The sequence below is a fragment of the Erpetoichthys calabaricus genome, chromosome 3, assembly GCF_900747795.2.
Source record: "Erpetoichthys calabaricus chromosome 3, fErpCal1.3, whole genome shotgun sequence".
NCBI lineage: Eukaryota > Metazoa > Chordata > Cladistia > Polypteriformes > Polypteridae > Erpetoichthys > Erpetoichthys calabaricus.
In genome coordinates this window covers 166,000,488-166,013,139 of record NC_041396.2, presented here as the reverse complement: position 1 = coordinate 166,013,139, position 12,652 = coordinate 166,000,488, and the positions used below count along the sequence as shown (strand labels likewise).

The following is a 12,652-nucleotide window of genomic DNA, read 5'->3' as shown; positions in this document are numbered from 1 at the left end:
GAGTTGTGTGCTCTGCTTAGATTTGCAGATACTTTTTTAATTGCACACCTTGTCTAAGTGGATATGCAGATACAGAAGACAGAGGACAAAACAAATCCGCATACAGTATAATATAACACTCAGCCTCAAACTGTAACACCGAATTTTGAAACATTTTCTCTATATATTTAATGTTATCACTTACACTTAACTTCTCAGTTTCAGCTTTGAGAGTAAAGATTGGAACTTGCCCTATCTTTAGGTACAGTCTCTGCCATCTCTCAGCTTATCCATGCTTTTTACATTCTGTGAGCTTTCCTTGGACTATGTGGGTGGTTCTCAAGGTGCCCACTGGCTTGGCTTCTGCGTGCTGTGATGTGCTTTGGTGGTTTTGGTTGGCTTGCAGGTGGGTATGCGGCGGGAAGGAAATGAAACACGTCACACGATATTAGTCCGGGAACCAAAGGTCTCTGCAGAAAGCACAAAGATGGTGGTGGTTCTAAGCCTTGCAACTAAAATAACAATGCCTGAAATTCTTTCTGAAAGGTGAGGCCAGGAAAAATGATCCAGCGCAAACATAGACATACAGTATTCATAAGTCTAAAGATCATGACACTGTGCAACTCATCTCCATAAATACATACTGCATTAAATCAGATATACAGTATTCAGACATGAGAACCATTTTGTGTTTTCATGATGGAGATAAATAGTGCTGGTGGAGATGTTGCTTCAGAATCTACTGAATTTCTCTGCAGAGTTACAAGCATTGCATAGGATTATTTTTAGTGGTCTTCAGACCATTCACTGACCTCATATACTTTGTTCATGAATTACTGTATTCTATCCTGGACAAGTACACTACCATCATGGTAGAAATTCTTCACTATGGAGTGAACACAATCACTCTAGGGTGCAAATTGTGATTTGGCATTTAAGGGTTGGTGGGGAATCCAACAAAATAAAGTGAGCTGTGATGATGAAGACCAGTTACGAAATATTGTGTCATTTCTTGATATAAATTAGTATTATTTGTCTAAAGAAGCTCCTTTGGCTTCCTCCTCAAATTTTTCTGTGCATGGCTGGTTTACTTGTGCATTAATCTGCTCCTTACATAAGTGCATTTCCTTTTGATGACCTTCAGTGCGTCATGCACCATTTATTCCTTCCCCAAGTGTTGTGTGGGGCAGGTGGTAGATCTATAGAATATTCTGCTGGGCTGGCTCCTGAAGCCTCTCAGATAGTGTCTGGAGGGCCTGCACTAGTGGGCTTTACTGGGGTAACATTAACAGCGCTGAACAGATTGCTTAGTTTTGGTTGTCTTGTTAAACCAAAATTAGCAAATGATGCCCTGTGTTTCCTTTTTAACATGGTTGTAGAAAACGGACCAGGATCCATGTCACGGGTGATTTTTGATTTTCTTTGTTGTGGAGAAAAAGCACGCAGCCAATACTAATTTACAAATCTATGCTTTTTCCTTGAAAATCTTAATGAAAGGTGCTTGTGCCAATTTGTGATATGGCTTCTGCTGAAAATTAATGTTACAAAGAATGAAGACTTGTAATGAAAATAGGCAGTTTGTATTCTGTAATTAAGTTTATTGAAAATACTGAAAATGGTCTATTTAAATTAAATGAGACTTTCACATACTACCCTTTAAGGGGAGCTCCTAGAGGTGCCGGACCCTCATCGTTCCCCCATGTTTTGTACTATGGATCAATCAGAATCCTTAAATATTTTTTGGCATTTACCTTGTTCACTAAAGGAATCAGGACCTATATATATATATATAATGTCATGAAAATGAATACCAAACCAGAACAAAGAGGTCGTCCAACTATGGGAAGCAAGCATTTGGCCCATAGGATTCTGGTGGTCGGAGGGCGCAGTGGTAGAGCTGCTGCTTCGCACTTAGGAGACCCAGGTTCGCTTCCTGGGTCCTCCCTGCGTGGAGTTTGCATGTTCTCCCCGTGTCTGCGTGGGTTTCCTCCGGGTGCTCTGGTTTCCTCCCACAGTCCAAAGACATGCAGGTTAGGTGCATTGGCAATCCTAAATTGTCCCCAGTGTGTGCTTGGTGTGTGGGTGTGTGTGTGTGCCCTGTGGTGGGCCAGCGCCCTGCCCGGGGTTTGTTTCCTGCCTTGCACCCTGTGTTGGCTGGGATTGGCTCCAGCAAACCCCCGTGACCGTGTAGTTAGGATATAGCGGGTTGGATGATGGATGGATGGATTCTGGTGGTCTTTGCTTCTTGAGAACAATATACCAGTTTCTACATAAGTGTGTTTTTAGGTGTAATAAGAAATTTTGGCAACCCATCCATAGTACTGATCTTTGTCAAGCTCTTCATAGCCTGTTTATATCTTATATTGACAGGATACAGAGTTACTTCCCTCCATGTTTTTCTGTCTGTCTTGAATCAATGCACAGACATCATGGTCAAGGAAATTGGAAACTTCATCCACACTCATGCCTGGCCAAATAAATCAATCCATAAGTCTTCCATCCAAACGGCATTTTTGTCATGTTTTATTCTCATAAATAATAGAGAAAATCATTTATCTTACATAAAACAATTTCTTTTATTTGTTTATTTTTTTCAAAACAAATAATTATACATATAGAATAGGATTCACCATGCAGGCCCATATCTTTCAGCTGTTCGTTATTTCATTTCATTATGTACATAATAAATAAAATAAACTGACAATTTATGTAAATATATTTAACAGCTTTAATACAATAGCATTTCATTTGTTTCTCTGCATTTAAGAACAAACATTTTTAAAACATAAATCACCTAAAAAATGCACACACTAATTTAACTAAAAATTCTGGAGACAAATAGTTGCACATTTGAAGAATTAGGGATTCATAAAAAATAAACAAAAGAAAGGCTACTTGAGATTCAGAGGACAGTAGAGGGAGACCTTATTGGAAATATTAACATTCCTAGGAATCACAAGCTCCAAAATCATTGCCTCACTGTGAGGAAACAAGATACTGAAGTGTGTTCACCCTGTGCTCATTTTCAGGTACGAGTATATTACGTGGAATTCCAAATTTGATTAATCATTAAAACAAACCTAATATGTTTAACAATAACTTTCTCTTTACCATACACGTTGCAAAACAGTTCTCCTCCAGGTCATAGCTTTAACCTCATTAAGTTTCCATTTTAAAGGATAAAACTACAAAGAAAAATAAATACAAATTGACAATTGTGAAAGACAAGGGACAATATTTACAATCTGCGCCACTCTTTCCCCTTCATGGAAAATGTCCTCACAGTATAGTCAGTTCATATAACTCATGATCTGTGTCACTTTTTTGTGGCCAACTGGATGTTCTGCATCTCCCAAACTTTGACAGATGATTATCCTGCAAAAATAAGAATAAGAAACTCTATAACCAATATAAGGGAAGTGCCATTAGGTGTATCCAGTTTGGAGCTTTTGAGTTTGAAACCAATTAGGATGAAAGATGTGTCACGTACTCTTTGTATAATTTGACAGGGTCTATATGGCATGTCTATGATCTGCTTTTCACAGCTGAGAGGACGGAACACTTTGAAAACACATCAGATCTCAATGGGAAAAAAAATCCAGCTGGATATCTATACTGATATGGACTGGGTAATGTGTTAGGAACAAAAGGATGCCACATTTTTTAATGGAAATGAAAATTATCAACCTACAGAGGGCGGAATTTAAAGACACCCGAAAATCAAGTGAAAAAGTGATGTGGCAGGCCAGTCCATTTTGCTGAAATTTAATTGCAGCAACTCAGAATTGTAGTTTGTATGGCCCCCATGTGCTTCTATGCATGCCTGACAATTCCAGGAGTTGTCATGCTCCTAATGAGATGAAAAGTGGTGTCCTGAGGGATCTCCTCCCAGATCTGGACCAGGGCCTCACTGAGCTCCTGGACAGTGTGAGGTGCAACCTGGCGGTGTCATATGGACCGAAACATAATGTCCCAGAGGTGTTCTATTGCATTTAGGTCAGGCGAATGTGGGGGCAGTCAATGGTATCAATTCCTTTATCCTCCAGAAACTGCATGTATACTCTCACCACATGAGGCCAGGCATTGTTGTGCACCAGGAGGAACCTAGGACCCACTGCACCAGCATAGGGTCTGACAATGGGTCCAAGGATTTCATCCCGATACCTAATGACAGTCAAGGTGCCGTTGTCTAGCCTGTAGAAGTCTGTTCGTCCCTCCATTGATATGCTCCCCAGACCATCACTGACCCACCAGCAAACCGGTCATGCTGAACGATGTTACAGGCAGCATAACGTTCTCCACGGCTTCTCCAGACCCTTTCACATCTGTCACATGTGCTTAGGGTGAGCCTGCTCTCATCTGTGAAAAGCACAGGGTGCCAGTGGTGGACCTGCCAATTCTGGTATTCTATGGCAAATGCCAATCGGGTAGTGTGCACAGGGCCCAACTAGAGGATGTTAGGCCCTCAGGTCACCCTCATGAAGTCTGTTTCTGATTGTTTGATCACAGACATTCATACCAGTGGACTGCTGAAGGTCATTTTGTAGGGCACTGACAGTGCTCATCCTTTTCCTCCTTGACCAAAGGAGCAGATACCAGTCCTGCTGATGGGTTAAGGGCCTTCTACAGCCCTGTCCAGCTCTGCTAGAGTAACTGCCTGTCTCCTGGAATCTCCTCCATGCCCTTGAGACTGTGCTGGGAGACACAGCAAATATTCTGGCAATGGCACATATTGATGTGCCATCCTGGAGAAGTTGGACTACCTGTGCAACCTCTGTAGGGTGCAGGTATCGCCTCATGTTACCGGTAGTGATACTGACCATGGCCAAATGCAAAACTAGTGAAAAAACAGTCAGAAAAGATGAGGAGGAAAAAATGTCAGTGACCTCCACCTGTTAAACCATTCCTGTTTTGGGGGTCGTCTCATTGTTGCCCCTCTAATGTCATTAACACCAAAGCAGCTGAAACTGATTAACAATCCCCTCTACTACTTAACTGACCAGATCAATAGTCCCTAAATTCACTGATTTGATGCTATACTCTGATTAAGAAGTGTTCCTTTAATTGTTTTGAGTAGTATATATATACTCCAAACCCCATTTACATAGTGAATTTAAAACATTTATATAAAGAAATTCATGACATATGGTTAATATTTCTATAACAGAGTCACAAACAAGACCTACATTTTGCTTTTATTCATTCCCAGGGCTACATGAATAAAGATTAATTAAATTTCCTTAAAGGAAAGTGCTTTTAACTGAAATGAAATCTGAAGGCAGACCAATATGCTTTTATAAGTGTTTGGGTCCCCCACGTTATTTTAGTAAGAAGTCTTTCTTGATAAAGAAATTGCTCCAATTCCCTGCTGTATATTCATTCATTGCTCACCTTGCTATGTAAAGGGCAGTACAGCAAATCCATCTTTTCTGAATCTAACTTGCCGGGCCAGGTTGCATATTGATGGCTGGGTATCTGTTTAAATAAAGACACAAGTTGTGAAAATGTCTGCATGACTGCCTCAAACACATTTTTATCAATGGTGATCAAGCAAAAGAGACGATTTATCATTCCTGCTCTTTAACATATGTAAAAGAGGTTAGAATAGAAAAAAAATTAAAACAGTTGTATAAAATGAACATGATAGGAATCTTGCTGCAAAGAAGATATGTTAGTTAGGAAAGCTACAGTATGTGAGTTCCTTGAGTAGCAAGGTCTGCTTTACTTTCCTATGGTGCAGTGTCCTCTTGCAGAAGAGTCAAAGGGCTTAAACCAAACAACTGATATGGCCCTTCTTCCAGCCCTAATAACATCCCACAGTCCCTCAAACTTTTTGAACTGCCTCAAATTCAGTGACAGCTGCTAAGAAATTGTAGTATTTTCTTTGCAAGAAAAGCTAAAGAAGCCAGTGTAATAATTAAGAACACGAATTTAGGAAATATCACACGCACAGTGCTTGGTCAAAAATGGTAACAAATTACCAGGTATGTAATCAGTTTATTTTTTGTATTGAATTGAGGCTGATTTTTGGAATTTGTTGCATAGTGACACTGTCAGTGGCATGGTTGACTCATACACAATCTAGGCTGAAAATGAAGAGTTAAGTTTAGGCTACTCGCTTCACCCTACACAACCACATCTTTAGAGATAATACACTACCGTGGCTGTCCATTTGTCTGTTCAGGGTTTTAAATCACCTGTAACTCACAAACCATTTCACCTATTGACCTGAAATTTGGTACACATATACTATGTGGCGTCTACTATCCACTTTTGGGGTGATGATTGACCTCCAAGGTTATTCCTGTTTTTATTTTTATTTTATTGTAGAATCAATTCTCTGCAGCAAGGCAGCCATGCAGCGCATGTGTACGGGCGCCGTTCTCATCCCTACCACCTTCACCATCACTTCCCGTACCTCTTCATATCTTAAATCATTCTTGAGGCAAATTGAAGACTTAAGTGCCAGCTTAAGTGAAAAATTAAAGAAAACGTACTAAGTAATTGCAACACAAACACTGACTTAATCAATTTTAAAACGAAAAGATGCCGACGAAAGAAGAGAAGGGGGCTGCTAGGAGGGATAAAAGAAAAGCTGCTCAGGAAGTAGCAAGCCCATCGACCTCTGAGCAAATGAATACTAAACGTACAGAGAAAGAGTATGAAAACTATGAACGCTTAAGTCAAGTGTATTCTGCAGTGCGCTGTTACTGGTTTGAGAATATTTCACGTGAATGATTCCCTAATTGAATGCTGATATAACTAGTGGGAAATCATTGAAGATGAAGTCCCTTTCAGTCATTTGAATGTGAAATGGTGTTGTTATGAGCAACAATTGGGGCGTTTTACTTTGTTAAATAGTAAGGGATTGCCTTTCAGTCCTAGTTTAGCACAATTGCTGGGTTACATGTCATTTAGGGGTCTGGACCTCCTAATCGATATGGGGTCCTTTGAGATATGGATCTTGGAGCAACTTGCACTCACCTTTGGACATTAGGCAGGACAAAAATCCTGACATTCCTGAATTCAAGAAGTAACTACTTATATATATTTTTAAGAGTAGAGACTGATCTCTAATAAGTGACAAGAACATGTTTATGTGGTGCCTCTAACCTAGTTAAATTCTGGTCCCCAGAATGTCACAACCTGTGTCCACAATCTGAAAACTAGGCGTTTAGCTGTGTTTCTTCATTTTTCTAAAATTCTTCAGCCACTGGAAAGATTCAAGAATTGAGAATGATGCCTACACAAAAATTCCTCAGTCCAAGTATCTCCGTTTTAAAAGCTTTAGTGAAATTCAAAGCAAAAACATACATAACATAAAACATCTTCTTGTCTGTGATGTTTCTTTTTTAGGCTTACTTATCTGAGTTATTGTGCATTTCTTTTACTTACTGTGTTCATTACTGTTGTAGCACAACATAAAACTGTGTGCCTCTCTAGCTTGTATTTGCAAACAATCTTATCTTTCTATTATTTTGTGTTTCCATCTGAGTTTATTCTACAGCGACATCAGAGTTATAACAAAGTGCTAAGAATGTTCCATTAACAGGTTAGCTTATAGGTGATGAAACTAACATTATATTCTTGTTAAGCAAAAACTTCTGTAAATTTAACATTAACTTACTAGGATTCCCTCTAATAAGGCCAATGAGTGATGCAGTAATTGAGATTAGGATGTAGTAATCTGGCTGTCTACTTTCAAATGTTCACATGTTAGACAACAAGCTGGATAACCTCAGACTTCAACAGATATCCCAGCGAGATATGAGGGACTGTTCTGTTTTTATCTTTACCAAAACGTGGCTGCATAATAACATCCTTGATGTAGCCATTCGGTTCAATGGACTAAGCACTTTCTGAGCAGACAGAGTTGCCTCAGCAACCAGTCAGGTGCGTGGAGACAATCTGTGTGTTTATGTGAACAATGAATGGTGCCAAAACGCTGTAGTAGAGTCAAACCACTGCTCTCCAGTGTTGGAATATCTAACTGCAAAGTACCATTTTCTTCACTTGCTACAGGACTTTACTGCTATTTTTATTCTGGCCACTTACAGTGCATCCGGAAAGTATTCACAGCGCATCACTTTTTCCACATTTTGTTATGTTACAGCCTTATTCCAAAATGGATTAAATTCATTTTTTTCCTCAGAATTCTACACACAACACCCCATAATGACAACGTGAAAAAAGTTTACTTGAGGTTTTTGCAAATTTATTAAAAATAAAAAAATTTAAAAAGCACATGTACATAAGTATTCACAGCCTTTGCCATGAAGCTCAAAAATTGAGCTCAGGTGCATCCTGTTTCCCCTGATCATCCTTGAGATGTTTCTGCAGCTTAATTGGAGTCCACCTGTGGTAAATTCAGTTGACTGGACATGATTTGGAAAGGCACACACCTGTCTATATAAGGTCCCACAGTTGACAGTTCATGTCAGAGCACAAACCAAGCATGAAGTCAAAGGAATTGTCTGTAGACCTCCGAGACAGGATTGTCTCGAGGCACAAATCTGGGGAAGGTTACAGAAAAATTTCTGCTGCTTTGAAGGTCCCAATGAGCACAGTGGCCTCCATCATCCGTAAGTGGAAGAAGTTCGAAACCACCAGGACTCTTCCTAGAGCTGCCCGGCCATCTAAACTGAGCGATCGGGGGAGAAGGGCCTTAGTCAGGGAGGTGACCAAGAACCCGATGGTCACTCTGTCAGAGCTCCAGAGGTCCTCTGTGGGGAGAGGAGAATCTTCCGGAAGACTTGTCAGCGCATGCGCACTTCACCAGAAGACACACAGACACCTGGACGCACAAAGGCATTTTATTAAAGAGGATCATCAAACTTGAATCACTAATAAAAATGAGCATAAACATGTTGTAAACTCAGAATAGTTAAGATATGTATTGAGGATAAATGAGAGTTTGATATCATGAAATCCTAGATACACCTCTGTCCCTAGTGATCGCCCTAATCCAGATGTCAGCAACTCCGGTCCTGGGGTGCCCCAGTGGCTTCAGGTTTTCATTCCAACCCTTTTCTTAATTAGTGACCTGTTTTTCTGCTAATTAAATTCTTTTGAATTGATTTTAATTGACTTGCTCTTGATGACCCAATAATTGTTTCTTTTTCCTTAATTAGCAGCCAAACAATAATGAGATACAAAATGAACCAAAACATGACCATCAAATTGTGTTGCTCATACAATATCTGAAAATAAAGAAAGATGAAGGTCTCAGGAATGCTGATCTGCTTAGGTCCCCAAAACATTTACTAGTGCTCTTAGAAAAGAGAAAATCAACAATTTCAGAAATGTATACTACTGCACAATGAGAGCAGCAACAAGCCATGGAATTAAAGAACGACTTTAATTAACAACAAGAATCAGAGCCTAATTAAGCAACTGGTTGGAGTGAAATTGGTTGGAGTTTGAGGCCCTGACTTAGTTGGTCCTCTGTTGGCTCACTCACTTCACATTTAATGTCTGTTAATGGAACGAAATGAAGTAATTCAGAGGAACAAATCTTAAAAAACAAGTCAATTAAAATTAATTCAAAATTAATTAGCAGCAACAATAGGTCACTAATTAGGAAAAGGGTTAGAATGAAAATCTGCAGCCACTGGGGCCCTCCAGGACTGGAGCTGGGGGCCCGTGCCCTAATCAATGCACAATAGCCACGCCCTCCCTTAAAATATGATCAGACGCTGTCATGTGAGTTACGGCTTACAGCCCAAAATGCACTCTTGCTCCTGGGCCTACAGTGCCCACAGTAATGTTTGGAACAAAGATATATCATGTATGTGCAAAACTTGCCAGTGACAAGTCACTATGATGAAAACTTTAAAAATCAATATTAATTGGATAGTCATCTGGAAAGCTCCTAGTTTTTCAAGAACCAGTGCTTTACTTCCACACTGTAAGTTACATCGACAGCAGCATTGGGATGATGTAATGAAGAAAGCAGTTTAAGCATCTTCCTGAATGCCTGACACTTTAAGTTGCATATCAAGTGATTAGAGACATAGAGATGGTAGACTTCACCATATGTAAGTAACATCCGGTGATCAGTGACGTTACCTCAGAAATGGGCATAAACGTTCAACTGAAATTAAAGTTATTAAAGAAAAAATGGCCAGCGTTGGTGGATTAGAAGAATAAACAGTGGGGAGTGTGGGAAAAACAAGATTGTTGCCTTTACTGGTAGAAAGGATTCCAACATAGGTTCAGAAAGGCCTGCAGGATCCAGAATCTGTTATGCGTTTAAGCCCTTGGCTATCCTCCTATTTATAATTTAGCATTTCACATTTTTAATCCTATGTGGTACCATAGCACAAGTATTTGATCACTCTAATACACATGTTAATCAAAATTAAAAAATACTGAACATGATTAACTTGTTTACATAGGCTCTTTCAGAACCAAAAATATTAGCCTTTTAGGTGCAAGAGGAAACCGCTCCATTTCCATGGACAATTAGTGCTGGTGCACCACTAAACTTGTGTAAAAGAGGAATGAGAGTTAATGTTCTACAGAAGACAACAGAGACAGCAAACTCAGACGTCCCAAAACAATCCACTCATTCACTGACTACATAATAAAGCACTGATGATGGCTAAAGGTAAAGCATTTCAAATGAAGGAGATATTTCTGCTTTGCTCTTTACCTCTACACTGAGGGGCATGGGTTCGATTGTGTCTAATGTTTCTTGCTCATCAGCCTCAACACGTGGAGGGCAATGCATGCTGGCAGCATGCGTGGAGGGAGCAGCGTCCTCATTTTCAAAAACTGGATTTCGCTGCACAGTGCTCTCAAGTGTATAAGAGCTCTTAGAGGGTCTATAATATAGAACAGATGGGGAGTTTCTTTTGAAATCCAGAGCCTTTCAAAAACAGATGCATAATTATTAAGATACAAAAACAAGTAGTGAGAAAAGAAACAACTGCTTACACCAGGTTCACTCGCTTTCTTGTCTGAATAAATTTCTTGTTTATCAAAACCAAGACACCTAGCACCGCAGACACTAGCATGAGGCAACCGATAACTGTAGCTACATAAACAGAAGGCTTTATTGGCTTTGAGGAAAATTCGGCGCAGTGGTCACCATGATACAGCCAATGTTTACCTAGAGGACATCTAAAAGGTTAGAAAAAAGAGCATTAGATTTACACTGTGAGGAAGAGATTCTGGGCCATGAGAACCCTTTTCATTGAACGTCTGTAGCATCAAAGAAACAGAACATAAAAAATTAATGAAATGCCAAGTTGGCAAGGAAAGCTAAGAAGGGAATTTGCTGTATTTAGGCAAAAAGTGGTGATTAGTGTCACAAAAATATTTCTTTTGAGGTATTTTGATAGTTCTTTAAAGATAATAATAATGACAAGATCAAGTCATCCTGGAGTATGGTAGAGAAGCAGCATCCTTTATGGCTACAGGTACCTGCAAACTGCTCCTTGACCTGGAACGATTTCACACTGCCCGCCATTATGACAGTAGTTTGTCTGCAGATTGCAAATGCTTTGACATGGCAGTCCATCAATGCTGATGTAGCCAGGATCGCACACGCATTCTGCTTCCATTGTACGGCGGTTCACAACGCATCCTGAAAACTCATTGCATGCCAAAAACTTGCATGGATCTGCTTGATCGCCTGAATGTTAAAAGAAAAGAAAGGGAAAATGAAGGTTAATAAGTTATACTCTCTCTCCTTCCTGTTTAAAAACTTTGTCATAATTCAGCCTGTTTTCCCCACATTTTTTAAACTTAACATTTCAGCACTGAAAATAGAGTGAAGAACTGATTGCCAAGCCCATCCACAATAATAATCCCAAGTGTGAGGTAACTAACATTTTACACATGTCAGTGGGATGAGACATTAAGGTTAGGGAAACAAAGGAAGGCGGACAATAAAAAATGAAAGTAAACTAGTAACGTCGATAAGAACATTCAAAGGAAGCAGTTTCTCAAAAAGACATTTAGTTTGTAAAGCAAATGATTAACCAGGAGACAGAAAACACTGAAAGGGGTAGAATCATTCATAGTAGGAGATGGGCTTGAGTTGGTAAGCAAACTAGAAACTCTACAAAACCGGGCAACCAAAACAAGAATGTGAAGCTGAATCATAGTCAAAAATAATGAAGAAGAACTAAGACGGAAAATCCCTTCTAACACATTGGTGATGGTTGTAGAAAAACGGTGTGGAAGTGACATTGCCTCCAAAAAATTACATTTAATAAAAGAGGCAAAAAACACATAGATAATTTCCAAAAATATCATAAGTTAGTTCTTATGAATCCATAAATCAGAATTATTAAATGTGCAAACATGCCTGACTGGTCACTCTGTCATTTAAGTTATCTTGAGTTAGTAGGGTACAAAAATAAATCTACTCTTTATATATAAAACCCTAAGCCTAAAAGTGCAACGATTTTATGTGACGTTTTTATGTCAAATTTTTTGTCACGCTTTAAATCTGGCTTATTTTAAAACCTTCATATATATGTTTAGTATCATTCTTTTCAGAATTTATCGAACTTTAATGTGATGTTGTTAGATTTTCAGATTCTAATTCCGTTTTTAAAATATAAACTAAAAAATTTCAGACGAGACTTTGTGCCAAGAGATTTAACCACGCCCGGGGCCAGAAATAAAAGACAAAGAGTAGATGACAAAGTAGAACGTCGTA

General features: G+C 39.3%; 1 protein-coding gene across 2 annotated transcripts in view; it reads right to left on the bottom strand.

The window, feature by feature from the left end:
* Positions 1–2,530: 2,530 nt before the first annotated feature.
* Positions 2,531–12,652, bottom strand: part of LOC114649383 (interphotoreceptor matrix proteoglycan 1) — a 176,159-nt gene continuing 166,037 nt past the window's right edge. Inside the window, exons 14-18 of one of the 2 annotated variants that reach the window (XM_051925550.1) lie at positions 11,407–11,617; positions 10,918–11,103; positions 10,634–10,805; positions 5,371–5,454; positions 2,531–3,354 (exon numbers count right to left, since the gene is read on the bottom strand). In XM_051925550.1, the coding sequence (XP_051781510.1) occupies positions 3,259–3,354; positions 5,371–5,454; positions 10,634–10,805; positions 10,918–11,103; positions 11,407–11,617 (749 nt within the window). In that variant the 3' untranslated portion in view covers positions 2,531–3,258. The remainder of the gene's footprint in view (positions 3,355–5,370; positions 5,455–10,633; positions 10,806–10,917; positions 11,104–11,406; positions 11,618–12,652) is intronic. The other variant, XM_051925551.1, reaches the window with a different exon arrangement.